This window comes from Protomyctophum parallelum, assembly GCF_964188405.1.
Source record: "Protomyctophum parallelum genome assembly, chromosome: 17".
Taxonomy (NCBI): Eukaryota; Metazoa; Chordata; class Actinopteri; order Myctophiformes; family Myctophidae; genus Protomyctophum; species Protomyctophum parallelum.
The window spans coordinates 36,147,193-36,174,058 of NC_139719.1; the positions used below are offsets into that span (position 1 = coordinate 36,147,193).

A 26,866-nucleotide genomic window follows, 5' to 3' on the forward strand; every position below is an offset into this window, starting at 1 on the left:
TGGCTAGTTCGTTGTCAGGCAACCGTCGCTCTTTGGCATCAAACGGTTGCGTGACAACCAACTAGCCAATCACACGATATATGTTCCTCTGGATTATGGGATTTAAGCACGAACACGCAGCACTACGCATGTCCAAATCTTATTTTGATCAGGTGACCAGCTGTGTCGTCTAGTCTGACAATAAGTGTAGCAGGAAATTCAGCAAGAATGCCCACTTGCCCAGTTCATCTGCCTATGATAGCTGTTCTATATAAATCTGATACATTTTAGTTACGTTTAATTCAGCCGTATAATAGAATGTTGTATGTAATAAGGCCATGGATGGTCTGTGCATTTCTTCTCAGTAAGTAATATGCTGTCAGTTTTGACGCGATGAGTTGTGATGGTGTAATAACGACGATACCATTACCATAGGTTTCTTCCCTTTTTAATTTAGTGAAACATTTCTCACACTTAGATTTTTTTTTTGTTGATTTGTGTTTATGCAGTGACCAACGGCGCATTCGCAGGAAAAATGAAGATAGTCGAGGAGCCCAACACATTTGGGTAAGACAATAGTAAAAGCCACCAGCCACGTCAAGTCATCAAATTGACTTATTGCTCCTGTACTGCTTTTCATGATTTGTAGGCTATGGGGTCGCTCAGGAGAGCACGCGCCCAGAAGCGGAGGGAGCGCCCCTTCATACTTTCACCTAATCCTAGAAGATTTAAAATGTTTGAGATATTTAACTGTAGTATAGCATTTAAAGTTATTAATGCGTATAATTGGAACTCCATGTACGGGAACTCCATATTTGGGCCGTAGATGCCCATTGCCCAAAAGTAAACGCCCCCCTTGGCCCTTTCCCCCCCTCACTGTATATGTTTCTTTTCCCTTTTTACCTCCTTTATGATGAATTCCTCTTCTCTTTTTTGGCTATTATAGAAGTGTCAATTTGTATGTCTCTAAATGTTTTGATGAATTTAACAAGGTGGACCCTCTTGTAAACAAGTGTAAGCCTAATGCTTTATTGGGTCGTCCACTCACAGTTAACAGTCTTTGTATTGAGTTGTGCTTGAAATGTACTGTAATTCTGCAAACTGTTAATACATATTTCGATCAATCAATCAATCTGTTTCTTCAGAAACAATGCTTTTAAAGTATTTTTTTTAAAGGATTCTTATCTGTTTAGGATAAACAATCCATTTTTGGCTCAAGGGAGCAGACTACAGCCTAGAGCGACTCCTACTCCTGTGTCAGGTAAAAGTCTCTGCAGTCATATTGTCTTGATGACTCATTGTTATTACATTTAATGTAATTATGAAGATGTAATGAAAACCTTTCTTGATATTATTTATAACGCCCCTTCAAGGCCCAACACATCTTCATCGTCTGGCTGGAAAGTGCTTCAGTTTCATAGAGTCAACGTAAGTATTAGTTTATTGTTTATATAATGTTTACTCCCTCTGGGAGTAGGTGATATACGGTTTTATCATGTGATGATTGCATTTCAGATTTTAGAGTTAATTCATGTGAGTTGATTAATTCCACAGATATAAATATGAATTCTGTCCATTTCATAACATCACCCAACATGAGCAGTCATTCCGATGGAACGCCTATAGTGGGATATTGGGGTAAGTGTCTGAGAAATGTTATTGCCCGGATCATTCTTAACTTGTAAATACCCTTTACCCTTTAATATTTTTGAACAGCTCCTATAAACAGCTATGTGTAGATTCTGTCTGAACACAATCATTGACATTGCCAATGAGCAAATAGGCTGGGTATGTCTGTGGAAACCCTTGGCTAATAAGAGACCACAATTCTTGATGATGATGTACAATGATTAGAGCGATCACATTATTGTGATTTTTTAGTTATTACTTAAGATCATTTTAATTTAAGTTTCTATATTTTTTGGAAAGTTTTTGTGAAAATCATGTGACATTTATGTTCCGTATTTCTTTTAGAATCTGGCAGGAATGGGAGATAAAAAACAACACTTTCACAGGCATGTGGATGAGAGAAGGAGATGCATGTGGAAGTAAAAGTAGGCAAACAAAGGTTGGTGAAGGGTTTTTTGTTAAATAGGATTTAGGAGGTCCCTCTGGCTAAGTTAAGATGCAATCAAATTTGAGGAAGATATATCCACAAAAACATTGTTTTACAGATTGTAGAACAGGGAGGGACTCAATACATCTCTAATCAGTTTGTTGTCTTGTTTGTGTAGGTTATCTTAAAGTGTGGCGTGAGCAGCAAGCTTGCCCAAGTATCAGAGCCCAGTACTTGTGTGTACTCTCTTACGTTTGAGACTCCACTCGTTTGTCATCCACATTCTCTCTTAGGTAAGACACCAGTAGGGCATCTAATAAAGGAAAACCACACTTTTGCTTTGTAAAAGGCATTCTTGCAACATGTCGCTTGACAAGTAACAATGACGTATTTTCGAGAGAAAGAAGTGACACTTTTAACAGTATTAACCGCTTAGATCAGGGTTCCCCAGGGCTCTATACTAGCTCTGCTAAATAAATTCAGCTAATGCTGATTAATACACTATTACTGTGCCTAAAAAGTGTCCACAAGTACTTATTTCAGTTGAAAAGTTTTTGCCACGTCATAAATTAGCCTTGACGCTGCTGCTTTCTGATCGATTTTGTACCGTCCTCCAGTATATCCTACCCTGAATGAAAAGCTGCAAAAGGAATGGGATGAAGCAGAACAGGCATTCTATGAGGGGCTTATCACTGAGCAGGTAAGTGGCAGTGTAGTGTGACTGGAGAGTCTCTCTTAAGTGTATGCATGTGTTTATCACATTAGATAATTGACACAGGGGTGAAAAATGGGTTACAAAATCGTGGGATACATTTTTATTTTAAATAAAGTGATATGAGGCTTAACAAATGGCTACTGTTCAGTGACACATACTGTATTATGTTTACTGCAGGGTTACAATAATCTTTTGAAGGATGTTTTTGAGGAGGCTGGATTCCTGAAAAGCCACAAAGTGAAAGTTGTGAAGCTGGATATCACTGCCCTTTCAGAAACTCATGATTCTTTACAGAAATGCACAGAGGTATGCACATTACATATATACGTATGTATATGCACATTACATACATATATATGTATATAATATTTTCTCTCTCTAAATATATACCCGTCTAACGAAGGGGTTTAATTGTGAGTGCAGTGTGTATAATATCACTAGAATGTGTCCAGTTTTGTATACTATAATATTTCTTATCACTTGCTTAAAAGAATAAGGTCTAAATTAGTTTTCGGCATTAGAGATAGAATGAGAAGTTCAGTCATGTGCTGGGAGCCTACTGAGAACGACAACCCACCTCATACCCTAAACCTAACCGCAAGCACGGAGCAGCGCAGTCACAATCACAGCCAGTAGTCTCCCAGACTACATGCAGTAGGTCGATAAGATTGTCTTGATAAGTAACCTACTGGTGATTATTGGTTGATCACATTCGTAGCGGGTGACTCGCTGCTTCTTCGCTTCGCCTGGAAAGGAGCCATCTTAGGTGGTTCGAGCATCTGGTTGCCTCTCGAGCGTCTCCCTAGGGAGGTCCTCGAGGCACGTCCCACTGGGAGACGACCCCTGGGCAGACCAAGGATGAGATGGAGGGATTACATCGACTATAGCCTGACCCAAACAGAGACATTTCTCGTCTAGAGGGGCGGGTCGCGCCTCAGAAATGCGCGCACCCTGATTGGATCTCATCGATCTGTCCGTCACCCCCGGCCCCTCCTCTCCCCCCTAGTGCAGCGCTACGTCACATCATTTAGAGCGACGCCCACCCGGAAGGGTTGACTCCCACTTTTAGACTGGTTCAGCCCACGGATTTTTCCAGGCTTTCATCTTTCGCGCAGACGAAATGAAAGCCTGGGTATCGAGGCTACATCGACTATGGAAAAATGGTTGAAGATGGATGGATGGATCACTTGCTTACTGTTCTGTCTGTTCATGTAGGACTTTCGGAAACAGAGGGAGGAAATTGAGAGATTGCGCTTACTCCTCACACAACACAACATTCCTTTTGAGTCAAACACACGTGAGTCAACTCATGAAGTCTATATCCTTTTACAATCTTAAACCTAAATCTTTGATTTGATTACTTTTTATTAAAAGTAATCAAGTCCTCCTCATGCATATGTTCCTTGCATGTACCATCATACATTCTTGTAAAAAGGCAATATGGGAACACATTGGCAAGTAAAAAGGTAATGTACACATTTTACTATGTCATTGATTGATTTTTATCATCTGTTTCACATCTGAAGGAAAGAGTACGGCCAGTGTAACAGCCCAGGACAAATACTTAAGAGGAGACAATGGCCTCGTCAGAGATCTACTTTGAACCCGCCTGCACTTACAACCCATCGATATCCACTGATTACCTACCACTCCAGTCTTTAACCCATTCTGACCTGAGATCAGATTCATACGAGGTTTCCGCCGGACACACACTGGTCTGATGAACCCATTCTGACCTGAGATCAGATTCTAAAAAATGTCAGTCGCTCTTCGATTTTTTTCAAAAATAGCAGACCTACAAGCTCGTATCGCGCCACTCGGTGGCGCGATATGAGCTTGTAGATCTGCTATTTTTCAATAGCTAAAGCATAACATGATGCTAACACCAAAATGGGTGCCCGTTCAGAATGGGTTAAACATGTAGGGGCAGCAATAGTTCAGGAGGTAGAGCCGGTATGTGGGAATTGGAAGGTTTCTTGGTCGACTCCCAGTTCTTCCTGGCATCATGTTGAAGTGTCTTCCACAAGACACCCCTAAATGCTCCTGATGAGCAGGTTGGTGCCCTGCATGGCTGGTGCCCTGCATGGCTGCATCCATCGGTGTATGAATAACTGAATAGCACTTTGGAAAAAGTTGCTAACCATGTCGATCGATCTAAGGCTGCTAATATCTCAGTGAGGGATGACAGTAAGTCAAAAACGTTTGGGAGTAAAATCCATATTTTGTCTGTTTTCCAATTTGTAAATCTTTAAATACTTGAATATTGTGAAACATTTTCCATTCCTTTGACCTGCATAGGAACCCTTACTCTTTCTGTATGATGTTTGGGACTTGTAGGCCTACAGCCCTACACTGGAATTGCATTGTAATTGTGTCATACATTGTTTCAAGTAATTGAAGCCTGTAAATATGCCAATAAATGAGTACTGTGGCCTTCATTTAAGAAAGTGTGTCATTGCGTTTACTGTCCTTTACTGCTAAATGGACCATAATTTGACCAAGATTTTGTGCGTTTTAAAATCTCTAATAAGCCTATAGATAGATGCCATTAATTTATTTCCTGCATTATTTCACCCGCGGTTTATCCAATATAAATTTATAATATATTGTAATGACCCAAATCCACTTTAATGACTCCCACTGCGGTTAACCACGGCAACTGCGGCTAAATCCGCCATCCGCATGTCTCTAGTATCTACCCTAGGGGACACAGGGACCCTTTTGCCAACCCTACCTAGGGTATAGGCACTGATGACGCAGAGAAGAGAACAAGTGGGAATCGAACCAGGACCTTCTAACTGTGAGGCAACTGCGCCAGCGTGGACATTAACAGCTATTATTATTATTAGCTATGCCTATTAACGGTTCAGTAATTTCAATTGTAAAATGTCTACTTCACACTGAGCAGGTCACAGCTGTCATCACTTTTCATATTGCGATAACCAACAGTTGCCACTGAGTGGCAGTGTAGAACCATCTATGGACTGGGCAATTGACAGCTCAGTACATTTTTGGATTCTTTATTGTGAATGCTAGAGATTTATTACATTACAAATGACTGATAAGAGACAATACAGATTATTATACAATTACTAATAAACAATATTTAATATGTCATTTAATATGAATCAAGAAAGTTTCATCATCATTACTTATCGATACAACATATCTAATCACCAAACATTTGAAAAGATTCCACAGGGCAGAAATAACTGCAAGAATCTTTTTTAAATAAGCAGTCTGAGTATGCTAATTAACTCCTATTGTATGTTGAGGACAATAACTAAGATGGGAAATAGAGCATGCACCTCCACTCTAGCCCAGGTGCTAGACAAAAGGCAGTACAATAGGGAAAATCACACACGTGTGAACTGAGTGGTGCAATTCCCCCCCCCCCCCCCCTCTCTCTCTCTCTCACTCTCTCTCATTAGAGACACAGCACTACCCCTCTCACTGTTTCTGGCGCCCCCTACTGCTATTATTAAGTCACATACTCGTGCTCACTTATACATACAAACAAACAAACAAACAGGTACACACACAGGTACACGGACATTGCTGCTTGTAGGAGTGGTTGCGCCACAAAAAAATAGAGTCCGCAACACTGGTATGAAAACTCAGCTCCACTGGTTTATTTGACTCAACGTTTCGATCCCTTAGGATCTTCTTCAGGAATGAAGAATTCCTGAAGAAGATCCTAAGGGATCGATTTATGAGTTTTCATACCAGTGTTGCGGACTCTATTTTTTCCTCCAATAACTAAGATGCCCACCTCCAAAACCATCACAGATATTGAAGTTGACCCCTGCCGAATAATTTTATCTTTTGCCTTTTGCCTTCAACATAGCTAAATGAAGACGTCAAATTGATGACTGACTTACCTGCTTTACAAAAAAGGTTAGATTTTGGGGTGAGAAATAAAATATTCAAACCGTAGCTTGTTCCCTCAAGCTGTACAAATCCTCAACACACAACATTAGACTACAGCACTAACTATCCAACTGCACTATAATATTTTATAGATAGGATTTAGTTTTTAACATAAATGCATACAATAGCTATATAGTTAACATTTACCACAGTCTCCTCTACCCCTCAAATGAGAGCAGAGGTTTTACAGATATGATGCTATAATTAAGATCTAATTATTTCAAAAATATTTTACCTTGCTTAATGCTTTTGTTAACTTTTTTATGTTTCTGTCACCCAGTGTTGGCAAAGACACGACAGACATGTACAAAGGTGCAAACCACAAAGCTTTCAGAGCATAACATCTGAATTAAAATATGTACATCGCATACATTCATGGAATATTGCACAGTGACGGGAAAGGGTTGTGAGTGGTGAAGAGCTTGCGAAGATGGAAACACCTAGGGTAGAGTGTGTGTGTGTGTGTGTGTGTGTGTGTGTGTGTGTGTGTGTGTGTGTGAGTGAGTGAGATTATATAGAGTAGGCCTACATGTTTCTATCTTTGTAGGAACCAAATGTCCTCACAGGGATAGAAATAAATTAAACTAGAAAAAGTGCCCTTCTGGGCACAGGTCTCCACCAGGATTTCTTCCTCAGCCTAGTGGGAATATGCGTGCACAGTTTCATCGCAATCGGACGCTGCGTTGAGGAGTTGTGGCGATTTGTACAGCACTCCTGTGAACTTTGGAAGCCAATCTTAACCAATCAGGATGGAGTGTGAGAAATCTGAAAGACCGGTTTCGTTGAATGGCTCTAGAGAGACTGTGTACCAATTTGCGTGATGTTTGGACAAAATCTGTAGGTGTACTGTGCAAAAACTTGTTTTGCACAAATTGGCCTCCTGGTGGCGCTATAACAGGCCGTTCTGGAAAGTTTGGGGCAGAGGTTCATCGTTGGCATCCAGGGAGTGTGTGTGCAAAATTTCGCATCGACCGGGTTGTTTTGCACAAAGCGGCCTCCTGGTGGCGCTATAACAGGCCGTTCTGGAAAGTTTGGGGCAGAGGTTCATCGTTGGCATCCAGGGAGTGTGTGTGCAAAATTTGGCATCGACCGGGTTAACGGTGGCCGAGATTAGCTGTTCACGGACACACGGACACACACACGGACGGACGGACACACGGACGGACGGAGTGCAAAACATACTCTCCCCACATGCCTTCGGCCTGGTGGAGACAATGACAGAAATGGAGGACATTTAGCTGGTCCTTACTTCGCAGTAGAGTAAATAGGCATGTATTGGTGATAGTTAGAGTATAAAAGGCAATGGAAATCAGTCAAAAGTACTCACATGATAATAGTACAAGCTTGTTGTGTGTGTGTGTTTGTGTGTGTGTGTGTGTGTGTGTGTGTGTGTGTGTGTGTGTGTGTGTGTGTGTGTGTGTGTGTGGGGGGGGGGGTTATAATACATTCACAGTTGCAGAAGGAAGTGTATGTCGGGTGTGTCACTGCTGATGGAAAAACAACAGATACTGCTGATTTTGGAAACGTGTTCACAACCAGCACTCACTACAAATCATTACAGACTCCAAGGGAGTGTGTCTAATGTCCAGCATGGGCCTAACACACACACACTCGTGTGCACAGACTGCACACAGAGAGACACACATACACACACACACACACACACACACACACTGACACAGAGGGTGTGTCTATGAGTGGCAGCAACCAGCTGTCTGCATCTCTCTGTCAACATACTCCTGCAGCTGGAACTTTGGCTCATCTGGCTCCTTCATGGTCCTGTGTTTCAGCTCCCTGAGAGAGAGAGAGAGAGAGGAGATGAAGAGATGAAGACAGGGAACACATAAAACATAACTGTCATAACACATCCTTTAATGTTTTTTATATTTGTAAACTGTGAAGCACATTGAGTTGCACTTGCTGTATGAAATGTGCTATACAAATAAAGTTTTGATTGATTGATTGATTGATTGATAAGAGAAATGAGTGGAATGAGTAAGGGTACGATGAAAGAGTGTGAGAGGGTAAGATGCTAGAAAGATTGAGAGTGTAAGATGAGTCAAAATTGAATGTGAAACTTCCAGAATTGAACATAAGTTATTATGAATCCTTTCGATGCAGTATCTGGTAACATTAATGTGTAGGTGTGTGTGGGTGTGTTTACGTGTGTGTGGACACATGTAACTTACTTGGCTACACCATTGAAGGACAGCTCCACATTCAGTCCAGATTTAGCACTCGTTTCCATGAAGGGCACGCCAAACTCCTGCTCAGAGACAGTCAAAAGAGGTATGTGTGCATGTGTGTGAATGTACAGTATGTTCGCCCCTACATGAATGGCTGTGTCAAGGTGTGTTCACATTGTGCGTGTGTGTATGTGTGCATTTCATCATACTTTACATTTGTGGCCAGTGTCTACATTTCTGTGTTCAGTTGTGTATGTTTGTTGTAGATGTCCAAGTGTGTGTTGGTGGTGGTCCCTCCTAGTCTCTCCCTATGCGGAACGTCTGCCCTGTGAGTCTCTGGCTAATGTTTTACCGTTGCTGAGTTCATCTGAGTGAAGCCAGGCGGAAAATTGAGTGAACAAGCTCACCTCATTTATTCTAAACAATAACAACATTATGTGCCTCCGTGGATGTGTAATTAACACAACAGCCAGCACTATAGGGTGGCACTTGACTGAGTGGGAACATCGACAGTGCCGTAAATTCGATGTAAGTGTCAATGCGTTTGTGAGTGTGTGTGTGTGTGTGTGTGTGTGTGTGTGTGTTTGTGTGTGCACAGATGGATTTGTGGATTTTTGCACGCGTCCTTGACTCCTTGTGCATGCAAGTTAGCAAAACTCACCTTGGCCAGTTTCTCTCCTTGTTCTTTTTTCACCACTCTCTCATGTGTGGAATCAGCCTGGAACAAATTTGACACACAGCACTGATTTACAAACCCTCTATAACATCTGTCCTCCTACCATGTATTGTGCTGTGCTTTTAACCAGCTATTAAACAAACTGTACAATTTTATGCATAAAAGTGTATAAAATGAATTACCCACAGGGTTAGGTTGGGGTCCCAGGCTGAAAACGTTTGGGAACCCATGGGTTAAGGAGTGGTCTCTCCACTGTCCAAACAACCATCCCTATCTTCCATCATCTTTGTCAACAGCTTCCACTATGTCCCACCTTACAATCATCCACCAGCTTTTCCATGCATCCCTCCTATTCACACAACTCTGCCTACCTTGCTCCCTTCATTCATACACCACTACCACCACCACTGTGTCTACCTTTCTCTTCCTCCTTATCAGTTCAACCTCCCCTCCCTGTGAGTCCACCCAGCCATCGCATACAGCCCTCTCATCCTCCTCTGGTGCCCCTTATCTCTGGTTCAGGACGTCTCCTCCCATTGGTCTGTCCATCTCTTTCACTCCATTCCCTTCCTCTAGACTCCCTCTGGTCTACTGCTCCACATCATACCTTTCTCTTTACTGCTTCATAAGTCCATCTGTCCATGGCTGTCTCAGAGCCAGAGAGGAAAGGAGGAGAAGAGGGTCTCACCTTGTTTCCAAGCAGCATCACCACCACATCCTGCTGGGCATACTCATGGATCTCTGTCAACCAGGCCTGGAGAGTAGCGAAGGAGGGATTAAGGGGGAAAGATCGAGAGAGGAGATTAATGGAGGACATAAAAGAGATAGACAGGAGGAAAAAAACACATTAAATATGAGGAGGAGAGTATTTCAGACTTTTATACATGAATGTTGAGTACTGGTGTTGTTGTTTGTCCTGTATCTGTTCTGTAATTGTTGTCATGTATCAATCTGTTGTCTGTCCTGTCTCATGTGCAAACTTCAATAAAAATACTTGAATGATAATAAATATGAGGAGGAGAGTGAGTTAAAAGATATAAATGGAAGATAGTAAAGAGAGAGAAATGGGTTGTTGAAGGCAACAACAAGCAGAGAGATGAAAGGCAGGAGAGGAAGAGGAGAAATTGATGGCCGGTACAGTTAATCTCCTCCTATCTCAGTCTAATGCCCTTTCTCTCTGTGCCCCCATCCGTCTTGACTCGCTCTCCATCCATCTTGTTCCAATTACAGACCAGTGATCCCCTGAGGCCCTGCTACCTGGGTTGGTTAAACATCACTTAGTATCCCTGGGGCTCACCCTTATAGATTTCACTGTCAGCACACGCACACAACCACACACAGACAGATAGAATACAACTCAAACCCCCTAGATACACACCTGTGGAGACTGCAGGCATATAACTGCCATCACCTCTCTCCGTCAGTCTAGTACACAAAGATCCTTGATTCCCTCTTTCTTGTTCACACCAGTTGATTTTTGTTTAAAGGTAGGGTAAGTGATATTTTTGGGTTAAAATAAAACGTTTTTACTTTTTATTAAAGGTTATATCACTACGTTCTGATAGTAATCATTGCTATAGTGTTTGTTCAGCCACAGGGGTCTCTCTGTCTCTCCAGCTCTTTAATAAACAGAAAATACAGTTTCAGGTATAGGTGACAAAACTTCAGCCAATCAGGAGAGAGTAGCCATTTATCAGCTTAATTTTATAGTGTTCCAGTTCCAATTTTGTGTCATCAATTCCACTTGTTTAAATAATCTGTATCCTGACTGCATTCTCTATCTTGATTGGATAAAAATGGTATCCAGACCTGATTCTGTTTAAACAGTATAAACAGTGAAGTCCTAGTGTTCATTTAAGTCTGAGTGTAGTGTACAGAAGTAAGTAAGTAACCAAATGGACCTGTTACATTTGCCCACTCTCAGAATTGTATTGACACTTTTCAACCTGAATCCCATTGACGTGAGGAGACCAGTAATATAATCAGTGTATTTCTCTGTGACGCATAATCAGGATATGCTCATTATTGCATTTTATGTACAGTACAGTGCATTTAGCAATGGCAAATCCCATAAACACAGAATGAGGTAGTTTTTATTTTTGCCAAACTACTGATTGTCCTATTGTCCCATTGTTCTGATGTGATTCTCACTCATTCTTTTATATTTTCTATAGAGGGACAGTAGGCTGACAGGAAATGGGGGAGAGAGATGGGGGAGTGACATGCAGTAAAGGTCGTCGGGATCGGGAGTCGAACCCGCAGCACACTGCCAGACTCAGGGTATACCGGCCAAGTTGCCTGGACCGCTGAGCCACGGCCCAGGCCTATGTACTGCATCTTTGCATTCATACTCTACTCTACTATTCATACTATACACCCCCACCCACAACAAACCTAACTTCAGTAGCTTAGCTTTACCCTGTACCTAACGATCACTGTAAAATCCTGAATGTAAATGGATAAATGAACACTGAGGATTTGTATGTTAATTTTATGTAGCCTCGGAAACCCAGACGTTTTTATTTACCCTTTTATGCTGTGTGTCAGTAGTAAGACGCCAACATTAATGCAGGCTAGCATAGATGTAGTTTACCTAAACACTGAGTGGGTTCCCTACTTTTATGTTTGTAATTATCACACATGAATATGGAGCATAATTTCATATGCACACTACAGTCCTCTGGGGGTGGAGGATGTGTGTCTACTGCTGGGAGCCTTGTCAGCTGTTATTGCATCAAAAACAACAATAGTTGTAGCCTAGCTAGCCTCTTGGCTTGTTTTAATCAAGTAAAATGGGTTGGAAAAGGAAAACATCAACTGAAATCTAAGCTCACCATTCTGGCCACAGTTAAAGGGCAACTTTGCTACGTTTCTAACTTGAACATTCTACTGTGATTGTAATCCGGCATGAAGCCTAAATGAAGCAGAGCAGAACAGAACAGAAGATTTACTTCCATATTACAAGGACAGGGACATTCTTTTCAGTATGAATAGAACAGATATTCCAAAATATATTCCAAACGGAAGAGACCGCACAGTCACACACAGAAAAACCCAGAGCGTTCACTTAACTCTATATTTTAAGGAGTGTAAAAATGATGGGTACTTTCCCAGATCTATTTTTACAGTAGGAGTTAAATTCCACATTTTACTAGCAAAGAATTCCACATTTTACTAGCAAAGATATGCTTGTGTAGACCGTTTGAAATAATGTAATGAGAAACAATCCAAGTCCTACAACCAGAAGGCAGGGTTACATGGAAGTACTGTATGCACAATTGCACAGACAGTACCTTTACCTTCTGTTAGGTAATGTTGTATCTGACTCCCAAGTATCACAGTATTCGTTAGAACAGATACATTATCAATCAAAGTCAAAAGAAGGCAGTGCCTGATAATTGTGATAAATGATAATAGCAAAGGAATAAAAAGGATTAAAAAAATTAGGTTGGTCTTTCTCTGATGACAATAAAACAAATAACCTCTAACATCTTATTCCATATTCTAGGCGAAATGAAGAAAACCAAGCAATATTGCCTCATCAAAGTTGGCATTGTGACTTTATATATTGTAAATTACTTGCATGAGAGGTGGAGAAGTGGTGGAGTTAGCTTCTTTAGCAGACAGTTTGAGGATACAATGTAGTTATAGCTGGTTTTGTCAGAAGCACCTTTTAATACTTTGTATTGGTCCAATTGTGACGTAAAGGGTGTTCTATGTCATTGATTTATGGAAAAATAGGGTGGCTAATCTAAGTTAGCCAAGTGTCTGAGACTGCAGTACCTGCTCACAGAGAATCAACATCATCATTACTTCATCACCTCACATGGTGAAATGTCTTCCTCACAGTCAAACTGCATGTCTCCCTTCCTGTTATTCGTAAATTCTATGATGGTATCTGGTGCTGTTTACAATCATGGGTGGAGGTAGTGGTAGTACTCTCTCTCTGTATGTGTGTGTGTGTGTGTGTGTGTGTGTGTGTGTGTGTGTGTGCCACATGGGGACTCTGTGGGGTTCAGGACTTCCATTTGCGGAAGCTGTGATTGGGACATGGAGGGTGGACCGCTGGGTGGAGAAAAAGAGTGAGATGATATAGGAATGAACACGTTATAAAACCTTCACAACAACCCGATACAGACAAGTTCTCAGTCCTCCATGCTGCAGGTAACAAGGTGTTTTTAAATTATTATTCACGAACACTCAGTGAAAGCACTAAAGTTAGTAAATGACAAGGTCGTCTACAGTGTTGATTTTGTGTTTCTATTGCTATTGTTTCACCAACCAGTTTACCATCTTATATGTACAAATCCTGAGTGCCGTGTTTTCATTAAATTGTGCCCTTGGGTTTCTTTTCTATATGAGTGAATTCAATGTGAAGTTAATGTTGCTTTCGTATGCAGTGAGTCACATATAGTGAGTGGAAATACTGTGTGTATGCTGTGTACGATATTATTCCATTAAGTTGAATAACTACATTTATTTTAATACTTCATCATGCATGTATGCATAATGCTATACAGTTGCTGTAATGGCAACCAGTAGTTTTGTACAGGCTGTTGTCATAACGAGTTGTGAAACTGTTCTAGTAGCAAGGATGGGCAACGCCTATTCCTTCCTCTTTTCACAATTTTACAGTACACTCTCATCTCACACAACCTCTCTCTGTCTTGCACAGATTTTCTATTATCAGAATCAACAGATTATCTGCAATCATCAGACCGGACAAAGGTTGTCACGCCATCCATCGTTCAAAATGGTTTCTAAGGCTATCCAAGCTAACTGTATCCCTGCTAGCCAAATGAGTAAGATACCCTCTGCTAATTATGCTAGTGCACCCCGTGCAAATTCAAGATCCTCACCAGCCAGCCAGGACAGAGTGGAGAACACAGAATGCAGTGAGGGTTCAGCCATCTTTGTCCCTGCACAAGTGGACAAGCCCAACTCGGTGACATCACACAGCTATAAGTTCAGAGGACGGTCCTTTTCAATGGCCTCTGCGTCCAACCTGACCACACCCTCTCACTATCAAAGTGACAGTCAAGGGAGGTTGACAGCTGACTTCTGTAACGACAGGGATACCCCTGTCATTGGTGTCAGGATGAGCAAAATAAAACCTGACCTCCCTCAGCGTGGATTGTCCCTCCTCCACGACTGTGTGACAACCCACTCCCCGTCCAAACGTCACTCGTGCCCCCCCACAGGGACTGCCTGCCCTCTAACTCATACGGCCTCCTCCTCTTCTCCCACTCCTCCCACCATCCCGTCCTACGTCATCATGGGTCCATCTCCTCTTGGTGTCAGGATGCGTCCCAAACCGTCCACCTCCGCCCCCAGGGCTCGCACAGCCAGACTGTCCCTGCAGGTTCCTCTCTCTGTCATCATCCCTGAACTTGAGCCTAAATCCACCCCCAAGTCTCACTCCACCACCCATAACTCCAACCAGTGTATTAACCTTGACTCCACACCTAAGACCGACCACGCCCACAGCCATGTCCTCAGACCAAACCGCCGCCACCACTCGGACTCCTCGGCCTTCATTGCGTCCCTGGAAGCGCCGTTTCCTGCGGTTACACTCGAGGAGCTTAGTGCTGTCCAGCTCCGCCGGTGTTTCGATGGATCTGACGATGTCTTCCAGGAGGCTGAGGAGCAGTGGCAGAAGCAGGAGAAGAAGATGAAAGCTCACAATGCACCGCCGCCCATCGCAGCAAAAACCTCCCTGACCAGACGGTTGGCACGCCACATTGCAGAGTCACTCTCAGCCCAAGCTTCACCCCTAGCTACAGCTACAGCTGCAGCTTCGACCCCAGCTACAGCTACATAGATGCTACAAAACCTGGTATGTATTTTTACTTTGTATTTTCTCAGGGTTTCTTATTTAACTTTTAGTACTTTATATCACTCTGAACAGACTAACCAATGTTGACTTCCTTTGGGTTATCTCTGCATATAGATAAGGAGCAGCAGAGATCCACAACATCACATTTACCAGGTTGAGGAGACAGAGTATGGGGGACAGAGGCCGTATTCTGGAAAAATGTGCTGGAGAAAATAGCATTCACAAACTCAGTTTTTTGTTTTTTTCCCGTCCTATCCGATTTTATGGAAATCTGCGGTTTAGATTTGCTACACAAATGTTTACTTTTCAGTAGTAGTATAGAAGATACTGTACAGGCAAATGCAAGCACACTTATTCATGCATCAGTGTGCAACTGCTTTTAGCTTCAGCCTATGCCTATTCGGTCAGCTTAGACGTTACAGCTTAAATTATATTACAGTACGTCATGTTTTATTAATGGATACCGGTTGACAATGATCAAAATATACTGTAACTGTAATACCTCTATAAATGCAACTATGATTACAGCTTTTAAGATTTGTGGATTTGTTCATTAAATTCAACCCAGACAATTATGGTTCATTTACTACAAAATGATTCGCCAAATTCACAATGGCGTTTACGCTCATATCGTGAGCATACAGACATTTACGAGGACTGCCACGTTACTTGTGGAATTCATGAACTTGAACTTGCCCGTGACGTTGACGGACGTTGGTCGTAAAATCCGCTCATTTCCAAGTCAGCTCAGAGGGTGGTGTACCAGTGATCAAGCCATACGTATATGCATTTAGAATGCTTTAGTGCAATTAATAGTGTATTTCTAGCATGTGCGGCGCTTTATTGGTGCACGGGACGCAGCAGTAGCAGCCACTCACTCTCAGCAGCGCTCTACTCGCAGTGCAACACATTGTGAGCTTGTAGATCGGCTACCGCGGACTCGCGCTGTATGTTAATAACCAAACCCACAATAATAATAACACTTACGTTATCTGCACTGTACAAATCCAACTTTGTTTAGGGCTGGGTGACAGCAGCATGCCGCGTTGCTGTAGCAAGTCCAATCTGGGTGAAATTCACATCAGAAAATGTATATAACGGCGCGGTGAGTCCGGCCCTGCCCTGGGCCCATTGGTCAGGGACAGAACACAGCCCTGCCCTGGGCCCATTGGTCAGGGACAGAACACGGCCCTGCCCTGGGCCCATTGGTCAGGGACAGAACACGGCCCTGCCCTGGGCCCGTTGGTCAGGGACAGAACACGGCCCTGCCCTGGGCCCATTGGTCAGGGATAGAACACAGCCCTGCCCTGGGCCCATTGGTCAGGGACAGAACACAGCCCTGCCCTGGGCCCATTGGTCAGGGACAGAACACGGCCCTGCCCTGGGCCCATTGGTCAGGGACAGAACACGGCCCTGCCCTGGGCCCGTTGGTCAGGGACAGAACACGGCCCTGCCCTGGGCCCATTGGTCAGGGACAGAACACAGCCCTGCCCTGGGCCCATTGGTCAGGGACAGAACACAGCCCTGCCCTGGGCCCATTGGTCAGGGACAGAACACGGCCCTGCCCTGGGCCCATTGGTCAGGGACAGAACACAGCCCTGCCCTGGGCCCGTTGGTCAGGGACAGAACACAGCCCTGCCCTGGGCCCGTTGGTCAGGGACAGAACACGGCCCTGCCACGGGCCGGCCCGGCGGGCTTACAGGGCTCTAATGCATTCTATGGTTCACAAACATGCCAGTCTGACAGACAGACAGCAGACTGACAGTCACTAGGGCTAATTAGGCCTATATAAAAAAATAGAAGTCCACATTATTTAATGGCATCAGTGCATGTGCTAGTCGGCCAGTCATAGTTTTAAGCCAGCTCACCTCTCCGCTCTCCTCCAAAGGTAAGATATGCATGCCTTAATGTCGCTGCGCTGCCATTCATTAATTATAATAGGCAACTGTAGCTGTAGGCTACTACTGTATAGGCTAGTACATTGATCTCATCATGAGATCAATCAAGTTTGGTGCCTCAGCATTAAACTTCCAATATGCCAAGTGCCAACTAACGCCAAATGTCCCGCAAATCATTTTAATATGACGACATCATGAAATTAACCATTCATACTGTACTGTAGCCAACTTACCTCTGACGAAGAGGATAGGCTACCCGCCATATGGTTGACATTTTAAATATATAAACTACGTGTCCAGAACAAATCCATTCCCCATGGCAGCCATTCAGACAGACGAGACGACAGTGAGATGATATAGTAATTATCCAAAAGACGGACTTCCACTCATTAATCAATGCAGCTCTGATTTAAAAATATATATCGGGGGTGGGTGGGTGGGGAGGCCTGGGAAAGGAGTTGTGGGAGAAAATGTAAAAAACAAAGAGTCGTATTCTCTCTCTGTGGAAATTGCATATGATGTCATACTCTTTGAATAAAATTTACTTAAAAAAAAATATATATATATATATATATATATCGGATATCTTTTTTACCTCTGCAAAAGGTGTGAGTGAGCAATTGTTCAAAAGAAAAAGCTTTTATAATATAATTGCCAAGTAGCCTAGCCTTGGTCCTGAGGTTGAACTTAAATAAATAAATTACCAAGAGTTGCATTTTATAAGTGAGAGTAGCCTATACTTTTATAATGGTCAGTCAGTTGACATTGCTGCAGCGGTGCACATCAGAGCACACGTTCTACGTTGTAAGCTTGGGAGAATGATTTATAGTTTAATGGTATAGAAAAGATAAAGAATCATGCTCAAATGTAACGGTATATGGATATAAAAAAGTAGACTGGTGGCGGACCCCCATAGCAGCTGTCGCTGCTTGATCAGCCGGCGCTTTTTATTGTAATTTGTGAAGCCACTAGTCACACTGGAAAGTTTTGTTACGTTCCACACCGTCTAGGAGGACCTCTATTTTGTTTGAGCTGTAGTTTGTAACTTTGTTTTGTTTTTTGCCAGCTAGATCTCAGACAAACTATATATATATATAATAACATATATATATATATAACATACTAGATATACGCAGCCCTTTCTGAATGGCTGAGGTTCAGCGTAGGGTACTGTATATACACACTCCTTTACACACTTCAATTACACCTGGTCATATATCTCCGTTGTGAATCTGGCCCATGTTCACTACACAGACAATCTGGAGTGTTTAAGTAATTTAATATGGAAGTATAAAAATTGACTCATATAAACCAATTTCCTTTAAGAATATATCTGAGACGCTGGATTTAGCAGATTTTGGTGACTCCATGGCCTTTCCTACAGCACCAACCTTGCACACAAGATATCTAAATTGACTCTGCAGTTTGGCATCCCAGGCAAAAGGTTGAGTTTTAAAATCTTCTGAGTTATTATGGATTCAGAACTCAGTTTTAAATGTCACATCAACATGGATACAAAGCATGCTTTTCAGTCTCAGAAACTGCAAGGTTAGGCAATTAAGCAGAGAGAATGCTTTTATCTCTACTCATCTGGACTATAGCAATGACATTATAAATGACATACCCAAGAAATTCATTGACAGATTGCAACTCATACAAAACACTGCTGGTGGCATTTCAATGTGAACTAAGAAACGGGAGCATAATAATTCCAGTTCTGCATGCTGTCTGGCTCTCTGTGAATTGAAGGCTGTCATATTATTGTTGCTGATGACACTGTGCAAAATAAGGAGACAGCCTTCAATTTAATGCTAACAAAGGTGTGGACCTCGCAGAAATTGCAACATACATTTGGAATCATTATTCTTCATAACGGCTCCTCTACAACATATAACATGACTTAAGAGAATTTATGCGGGTCAGTTCGTACAGTGCCTATATACCATAAGACCAGTAAATATCCAATAACGAGAGAATAAGGAGTGTGAATGGGTAAGTTGAAAAGAAAATGCCAGGTAAGGGAGAAAGTTATGTATCCTGCGAACTAGACCCGACCATCCCACCATTCCCCCAAACAAATCATTGCCATGGAGGAAAAACCTTGTATCGCCATATTCCTCCATATGTTTTCCCCTCCTGTGATTTGATGCCCTACTTCGCCAAAACTACAGTATCACACAAAAGTAGCCAATCTGCAAGCTCTAAACTCATCGCAATGACACACGTTGTGAGCTTATAGAATATAGATCTTCTATGTTTGGTTACCGGTAAGTGGTGTATGTGGGTTTTAAAAATAAATATTGAACAGTAAGTATTGTGAATTTGTGAGTAAATACTAAATAATAACTACATTAGTTTCATTAGATCTTTTATCTATCTATCTATTTATACAAATAGATTCTTATTTTCAGTGCAGAGATAAATAAAGCTTTGACCTGATATTATTCTGAGAGTATTGATATAAGTAGGAGGTAGAGCAAGTTGAAAGAAAGAAAGAAAGAAGTCCAAGGTATATGAATCCTTATCAGAGAGCCAAAATGGAAACCGGCAGTCCTCTGGGTTCCCAGCTCCAGAGGTTAGAACAAATGACTGTGACTAGTGACCAAAGGAAATATTCACACAACGGCCATTTTGCTTTCACGTCATATTTATAGTTTGGGATAGGGAAGCATTTCATCAGCTGGGTGAAGCTGAACTGAATGTCCCCCGCAGGACGAAGAAAGGACTCACTTTCCTTTCTGAAGTATGCTATTGCTACATGTCCTTGAAAGGGAAAATAAGCTCAAGCTGTAAACATCACCGCTGGAAAAGGTGACCGATCAAATGCAAGGATACATATTATCCTATAGGCTATATACTACCCGGTATATTCTTTTTTTATTTCAATTTGATCTGGGTGGTTTTATGTTACTGTGGTCCTGTTTTGTATGAATACAAGTCAACTCATTTGGTTTCCTCACTGAGACGGACAGTGAGTAGAAGGTGGAGATGCACTGGGGGGATTTAACATTGATCGGTCTGGAGATACGGGTCATCTCCTCTGGGCACACAGATTATGTAAATGTAATGACTATAATAATAATAGAATAGAATAATTGAAAATGTCCCACGGGCTGCAGTACAAAGTCTTCTGCCAGAGGTCGAGGACTCGCCTGTATTGTCCATCCAATGTGCCAACTTACATCAATCAAACAAGAGATATTATGTCAAATCGATTTCCATTTTATTGCCGGGGCAACAATCGTCCTTGGCGTGAAAAGGCTCTCAGTAGATTTAATTATTTTCCTTTAGTCTCAATACTGAATCTTAGTGGTCAATAACAATAAACTGTGTGTGTGTGTGTGTGGTGTGTGTGTGTGTGTGTGTGTGTGTGTGTGTGTGTGTGTGTGTGTGTGTGTGTGTGTGTGTGTGTGTGTGTGTGTGTGTGTGTTCGCACACGCTCGCCTGTGTTTGTATGTTACTGTGTTTGTATGTTACTGTGCGTTTGTTTGCTATATGCATGTGGTTTATTTGTATCTACAGGTATGTGTATGTGATTTATTTGTATCTACAGGTATGTGTATGTGATTTCAAATGCATTTATGCAGATGTGTACCCCGTGAGTGTGTTTGTGTATATTTCTGCAGCCAATGGTGGTTCAGTTGCCACGACACGAGGTCACTTTCGATGCTGTGAAGTCACCAGGCTAATCTTTTCTATTTTTGTCTCCACCAGGCCGAAGGCATGGGGAGAGAGTATGTTTTGCACTCCGTCCGTCCGTCCGTGTGTCCGTGTGTGTGTGTGTGTGTGTGTGTCCGTCCGTCCGTCCGTCCGTCTGTGAACAGCTAATCTCCGGCACACATCTATCGCTAACCCGGTAGATGTCAAATTTTGCACACACACTCCCTGGATGCCAACAATGAACCTCTGCCCCAGAATTTCCAGAACGGCCTGTTATAGCGCCACCAGGAGGCCGATTGTGCACAGTTTGTTGGCCAGTACAACTACAGATTTTGTCGAAACATCACGCTAATTGGTACACAGTCTCTCTCTAGAGCCATTCAACAAAACGGGTCTTTCAGATTTCTCAGACTCCATCCTGATTGGCTAAGATTGGCTTCCAAAGTTCGCAGGAGTGCTCAGTTTCAAACAAAATGCTGCAAATCATGAACACATCGTGTGATTTCCGTGAAATTGTGCACGCACATTCCCACTAGGCCGAGGAAGAAATGCCACGTGAACATTTTCAACTCAGCCTCATGGTGGTGCTATAACTCGCCGAAAAGTGTATTTACCTCTAACTGCATGGAACTGTGGATAACTTTGTATGCCAACTCCCTAAAGGAAAAACCTTTGCCTGGAATTTTTCACATCTGCTCTTTATGGCGCCACCAGGAGGCCGACATATGTAAAACACATTTTCTAATATTACTCCTTCAGATTTTATCCAAATGTCACGCAAATCGGTACACATGCTCTCCATAGTCAAGACGCGTTTGTTTGATTTCTCATAATCCACCTTCACTATTCAACACGCATGCATATTCCCACTAGGCTGAGGAAGAAATGCCACTTGACAGTTTTCAAATCAGCCTCATGGTGGCGTTACAACAGGCCAAGTTACACGCACACACACACGATTATATTACTCCTAAACATTTTGCCAAACATACACAGTACTCCTATCCTCCTGGTGGAGACCTGTGCCCAGAAGGGCACTTTTTCTAGTTTATTGCGTGTGTGTGTGTGTGTGTGTGTGTGTGTGTGTGTGCGTGCGTGCGTGTGTGTGTATACACTTTATGCATTTCAGTATGTATGCAATTATCAGATAAGGCTTCACATATTCATAATGTACACACGCAGTCGCATTGCATGCATTAGTTCTGCTTCTGCATTGCATGCATGAGTGTCACATCAAAAGGAGCATAGATTGAAGTGGTGAGACTCTCATCCTTACAGGCGTATGGGGATGAAGGTACAGTAAGCCACAGACTTGATACAGTCTTAATGCCTTTGATGTGAAAGTCGAAATTGCCTAAATTGAACGAAAAGGAGGCAGGAGTAAAGTACGTATGAATAAAGCAAAAAACACTAAACAAATGAGAGAGCAGAGGGGAGAGAGTGGGAGGGAGCAAGAGAGATGTGATATGAAAGATATGCCTGGAGGGTGAGATGGGAAATGAGTTCTAGGGAGTACTTGTTAAAGAGTTGGCACTCATTTCACACAGACTTTTGAGAAGCACTTTCGAAAAGTTATAATCTGATCCATTCTGGCGCCTGCCCCCCCCCCCCCTACGTATTTTACACATACCGGGGTTGCATTTCTTTCCCCCATTATGAATTCCCATTATTATGTCACGTCAAATAAGAACTGTATGATCAGTTCATGTGTATCATGTGGATATGAAGGAAGAATCAACTGACTGTGAGAAATCGCCAATGTGACTGCCGCCGAATTTTTCACTAGAAACAGACTCAAATATGACTGACGGTTCTCTATTCAGGTTCAGGTTCAGTGGGTTCACATCACTGAGGAGGGATGGAGGGTTTGAGGGCTTTCAGGTAGGAACTGCTTGGAAAATGGGGGAGTATGGTGGAGATTTCAGGAAGGCAGCAGCCAAATGCCAGTTTCTAGTAATAATAATATTGATGATAATATAATTATTAAAATGTATGTGTATATTTTGTCTCATGCAACTGGCTGTAGCTTTGTTTGTATTGTCAAAAGCAGAAAGACATTTAGAGTGAGTGAGATTTGTGAAAGAATGGGCCGTTAACTCATATCTTCAGTTATGCTGGGCTGTCTCGTGCACCCCGAGGGTTCACTGCTAATGGATCTCACACAATGGGACATCAATGAGAGAGGATGTTGTTTCAACGTGTGCTAGCCCAGAGTGCTCAATCACAACACTGATGATGTACATGTTGTACAGTTGCCATCTTTGAATGCAGGGGGGGTACACTTCCTCTGCCAACCTGGGGGGCAGCGGACTGACATCATGCCTCCTTCTATGCATGAGGAGTCCAAGCTGCTTCTTTTCACCTGACAGGGGAGAGTTTCTCCGGCCGGACGTAGCGCATGGAAGGAACACGTTATTTCGACCAGTTCCTTTCCCCTACACCAGGCTTGCCACTGGGTGGTACCCTGCAGGATTACTGCATGTTTATGTGACCACCAACCCACCCTCGTCCGTATTGGATATTGTCGATGTTGAGACGAAACCTGGTATATCCAAAACCGTTACTTTTCATGGGAATTGAAAAAATAACCTGTGTTCCAATGGATTCCATGTATGTATTATTTAGTTGCAAGCTCTTATAATTACTTTTCATTGGTTAAACATTTATAAGAGCCTACAGAGAAACATAGTCACTTTGAACATGACGTCCCTATTTTGTCCATGTCATTTAAATATATACATCAATATTTAAATAATAATCTTTATATTGATGGGTTATTTCCGACCTTTGAACAAATACGACGCAAATTCAATTTACCCCAATCACATTTCTTTAGATTTCTACAGATACGACATTTTTTAACACAACACACTGCTTCATTTCCAAACATACCTCCCAACTCATCAATGGAATCTATATTTCTACCTGACCCATTGCTCAAAGGAGGTGTTTCTATTATTTATAATTCTCTCTCGTGTTTAGATAATAATGCCTCATTGGAGTATTTAAAAACTGCTTGGGAAAACGACTTAGGAATATCTATCACTGACGAGCAATGGTCTACATCTCAAAAGTTTGTGCACTCTTCTTCAGTATGTGCCAGGCACGGTCTTATACAGTTTAAAATATTACACAGGTTACATTTGTCAAAGGAAAAACTCAACAGAATGTTTCCAAATGTGAATCCAGCCTGCGACAGATGTGGCCAGTCGCCGGCCACCCTAGCTCATATGTTCTGGCACTGCACTAAACTAACATCATTTTGGCAAAGTATATTTAAATCACGGTCAGACATTGTTGGAAGACCTTTTGACCCGGATCCACTGACAGCAGTTCTGGGGGTCGGGGGGCCCGGGGTCAAACTGTCTACTTTCCAATATAACATGGTAAAATATGTGACTCTACTGGCTCGCAGACTGATACTGTTGAATTGGAAACAAGCACAGGTTCCCACTCACACTACACTTATGAAAGATGTTATGCACTACTTGCAATTGGAAAAGATAAAGTTTGAATTGAGAGGGAGTGAAGATAGATTTTACCAGACATGGCAACCCTTCATTGACCATTTCAATAGGTGCACGCTAACCCCTCCTACACAACAGATAACAAATTAGAAAATTGGAAAGAAAAGTAAAGAAAAAAAAGGAACTGAGTATTTTTCTTTATTTTATTTATTCTCATTTAAAAAGAAATGTCTGTAATTCAGTTAATTTACAACAACGTGTTGGGATAGTTCTGAGTGTCTGTCCTGTGGTCTTTGTTTTGTTTGTCTGTTCACATTTGTCATTGTTTAACTGTTATTTTGTTTTTTTGTTTTTATCACATTTATATATCTTTTTTATTATGTATTGTATGTGGAATTTACATTACCTGTCTTTATCTTTCATTTTATATAACTGAATAACTCATTATTATTGTCAAAAAATTTCATATAAGTTGTCATATACAAAAAATGCCTAATAAAAACAGTATTAAAAAAAAAAAGATTAAATAATAAACAATTACAAAAATAGAAGACCTATTGTACAAACTCACACTGCATCGGCATGCAACAAGTGGTGAGCTTCTAGATCAGGTATGTCGTGGGAAATTAACTGGAAGAGTAGGAAAAAAACTGGAATTCCGCACACTGTCTTCACTTACAGACTTTTATTTAAGCAGTTTTGGTCGGTCAGACCTTCATCGGCCGATTTGGTATTAAAAAGGTCTTAAAAGTCATTAAATTGTAGATTTAGAGATGTGCAGATATCTTGCATACACATAGTATGTTGGTTTGCTTATATTACTGTTGATTGAGAAAACAATGTTGCACATCTAGCAAATCAACTGGGGACCCCCCAATATAATTTGGGGTCCTCCACTCATGACACACTGATGTTACTCTCTGCATCAAAAGAGCAGTTTTCATCTTTCAGTGTGCAAGCCCATTCTTTTTGTTTATGGATGCTTGAGTTCAGAGCGCAAACTTCCCTACCTCCTTTCTAGAATTTCTTGCATGCTACTCAGATGTATTGGGTAGTGTTCTCTGAGCTGAAATGTTTCCACCAAATATAACATTGCTGTCGGGGCAGAAACCATGTATCTCCATATTTCAACTTTTTGTGTACTTTTGAGTGGTGCAGCCACTCCAATGCACAGCAATGTGTGTCCCTTTGTTTGTCTGTCTGTTTAGGCTCCCTATGTCTGTCTGTTTAGTGTACAGGTGACAATTTCGGACAAAGTGGCGCTGTTGAGCTTCACACGGTGCACAGGTGGATGATGGGAAGCTGAGTTTTTAGCAGCCATTACGACACGCACGCACGTTAATGAATGCCCCACTTCATCAATTATAAAAAAACGAATAAAAAAGGAATGGTTTTGGACAATGTTTCCTCCCGACAGCCACTGATTAAATCAATGCAAAATAAATGCAAATTCTGTGTTTTCATATCAACATACAAATGATAGGTTCTTGACATATTCCTAGAGTGTGTGTATAATAGTGCGTTTATATACTTATTGGCTCTTATTAGTCTTATCTAATATTACATAAGGGACATTGTTGCTTGCTCTAATTGTTGTGCTGCCTGTATCAAACACACACACACACACACACCCACACACATTGTACATGCATGTACGTGTGCATATCGCCGACACACGCCTTTGCAAATTGGGTCTTATTCTCTGTACTTTAATGAATACCACTGATTAACATTAACAAGTGCAAATTGTCTGTGTGTGTGTGTGTGTGTGTGTGTGTGTGTGTGTGTGTGTGTGTGTGTGTGTGTGTGTGTGTGTGTGTGTGTGTGTGTGTGTGTGTGTGTCAGTGCTACAATGAACAGGTGTCCTCTCTCATCTCTCCACAGGGAATGATAGCCCACTGTTCCATTGCAGTGGACAGACACACACACACACACACACACACACACACACACACACACACACACACACACACACACACACACACACGCTTCTGTGCGTAATGTAATGTTGGTGAATGTGTGAGTGAGTGGTTCAGGGCTAGTACATTGTACATGGTGGAAGGGGGTATCAATCACACGGCACAATGTTGTAAAATATATTAGTGTAAGATGTTCATAAAATAATTAAGGATTTAATTTGATTCACTTTTTTCTTTTTTTTGCTCCCATGCCAATTTCAAATTGTAGTCCCTTAAGTTGTCACTCCCGACTCCTATTGGTTGGTTCGTTATAGAGGGTGTAGTCCAAACTGGGGTCTGGGGACCCCCTGGGATTCTTCAGGGGGTCCCCAGCTAAACGTGTTATTATAGCATAACAATCATTTTCACCACTTAAACCCTATGCATCGGCTATTTGAAAATATCTGATCTGCAAGCTCACAATGCATCGCAATCGCACGCATTATGAGCTTGTAGATCTACTACTTCTTCACAAAATTGTATTCCTTATTCCATATATTCCATA

The 26,866-nt window shown here is 41.9% G+C and overlaps 3 protein-coding genes across 3 annotated transcripts in view; 2 read left to right on the forward strand and 1 right to left on the reverse strand.

The window, feature by feature from the left end:
- The first annotated feature begins 182 nt into the window (after nucleotides 1–182).
- gnptg (N-acetylglucosamine-1-phosphate transferase subunit gamma) lies at nucleotides 183–4,427 on the forward strand. The gene is made up of 11 exons (XM_083786815.1): nucleotides 183–343; nucleotides 489–546; nucleotides 1,173–1,240; nucleotides 1,353–1,407; nucleotides 1,534–1,617; nucleotides 1,954–2,047; nucleotides 2,214–2,328; nucleotides 2,653–2,735; nucleotides 2,928–3,056; nucleotides 3,966–4,047; nucleotides 4,277–4,427. The coding sequence occupies exons 1-11, from the start codon at nucleotides 298–300 to the stop codon at nucleotides 4,351–4,353; spliced, it is 891 nt and encodes a 296-aa protein (XP_083642941.1). The 5' UTR covers nucleotides 183–297; the 3' UTR covers nucleotides 4,354–4,427.
- A 3,944-nt stretch (nucleotides 4,428–8,371) lies between these two features.
- Nucleotides 8,372–26,866, reverse strand: part of LOC310875184 (ras-related protein Rab-26-like) — a gene marked incomplete at its 3' end in the record, with an annotated part of 63,838 nt that continues 45,343 nt past the window's right edge. The window contains exons 6-9 of the mRNA XM_083788320.1: nucleotides 10,231–10,296; nucleotides 9,528–9,584; nucleotides 8,870–8,946; nucleotides 8,372–8,474 (exon numbers count right to left, since the gene is read on the reverse strand). Of these exons, the coding sequence (XP_083644446.1) occupies nucleotides 8,372–8,474; nucleotides 8,870–8,946; nucleotides 9,528–9,584; nucleotides 10,231–10,296 (303 nt within the window). The remainder of the gene's footprint in view (nucleotides 8,475–8,869; nucleotides 8,947–9,527; nucleotides 9,585–10,230; nucleotides 10,297–26,866) is intronic.
- On the forward strand, nucleotides 13,594–15,652 carry LOC310874438 (uncharacterized protein). The gene is made up of 3 exons (XM_083787247.1): nucleotides 13,594–13,706; nucleotides 14,218–15,378; nucleotides 15,493–15,652. The coding sequence occupies exons 1-2, from the start codon at nucleotides 13,698–13,700 to the stop codon at nucleotides 15,361–15,363; spliced, it is 1,155 nt and encodes a 384-aa protein (XP_083643373.1). The 5' UTR covers nucleotides 13,594–13,697; the 3' UTR covers nucleotides 15,364–15,378; nucleotides 15,493–15,652.

Bases quoted from the DNA above. Each gene is read 5' to 3' on its own strand.
- gnptg (XM_083786815.1), top strand. From the start codon at position 298: ATGTTGTATGTAATAAGGCCATGGATGGTCTGTGCATTTCTTCTCA. The intron at 547-1,172 runs GTAAGACAATAG...TTATCTGTTTAG, and splicing joins GAGGAGCCCAACACATTTGG to GATAAACAATCCATTTTTGG. The intron at 3,057-3,965 runs GTATGCACATTA...CTGTTCATGTAG, and splicing joins CTTTACAGAAATGCACAGAG to GACTTTCGGAAACAGAGGGA.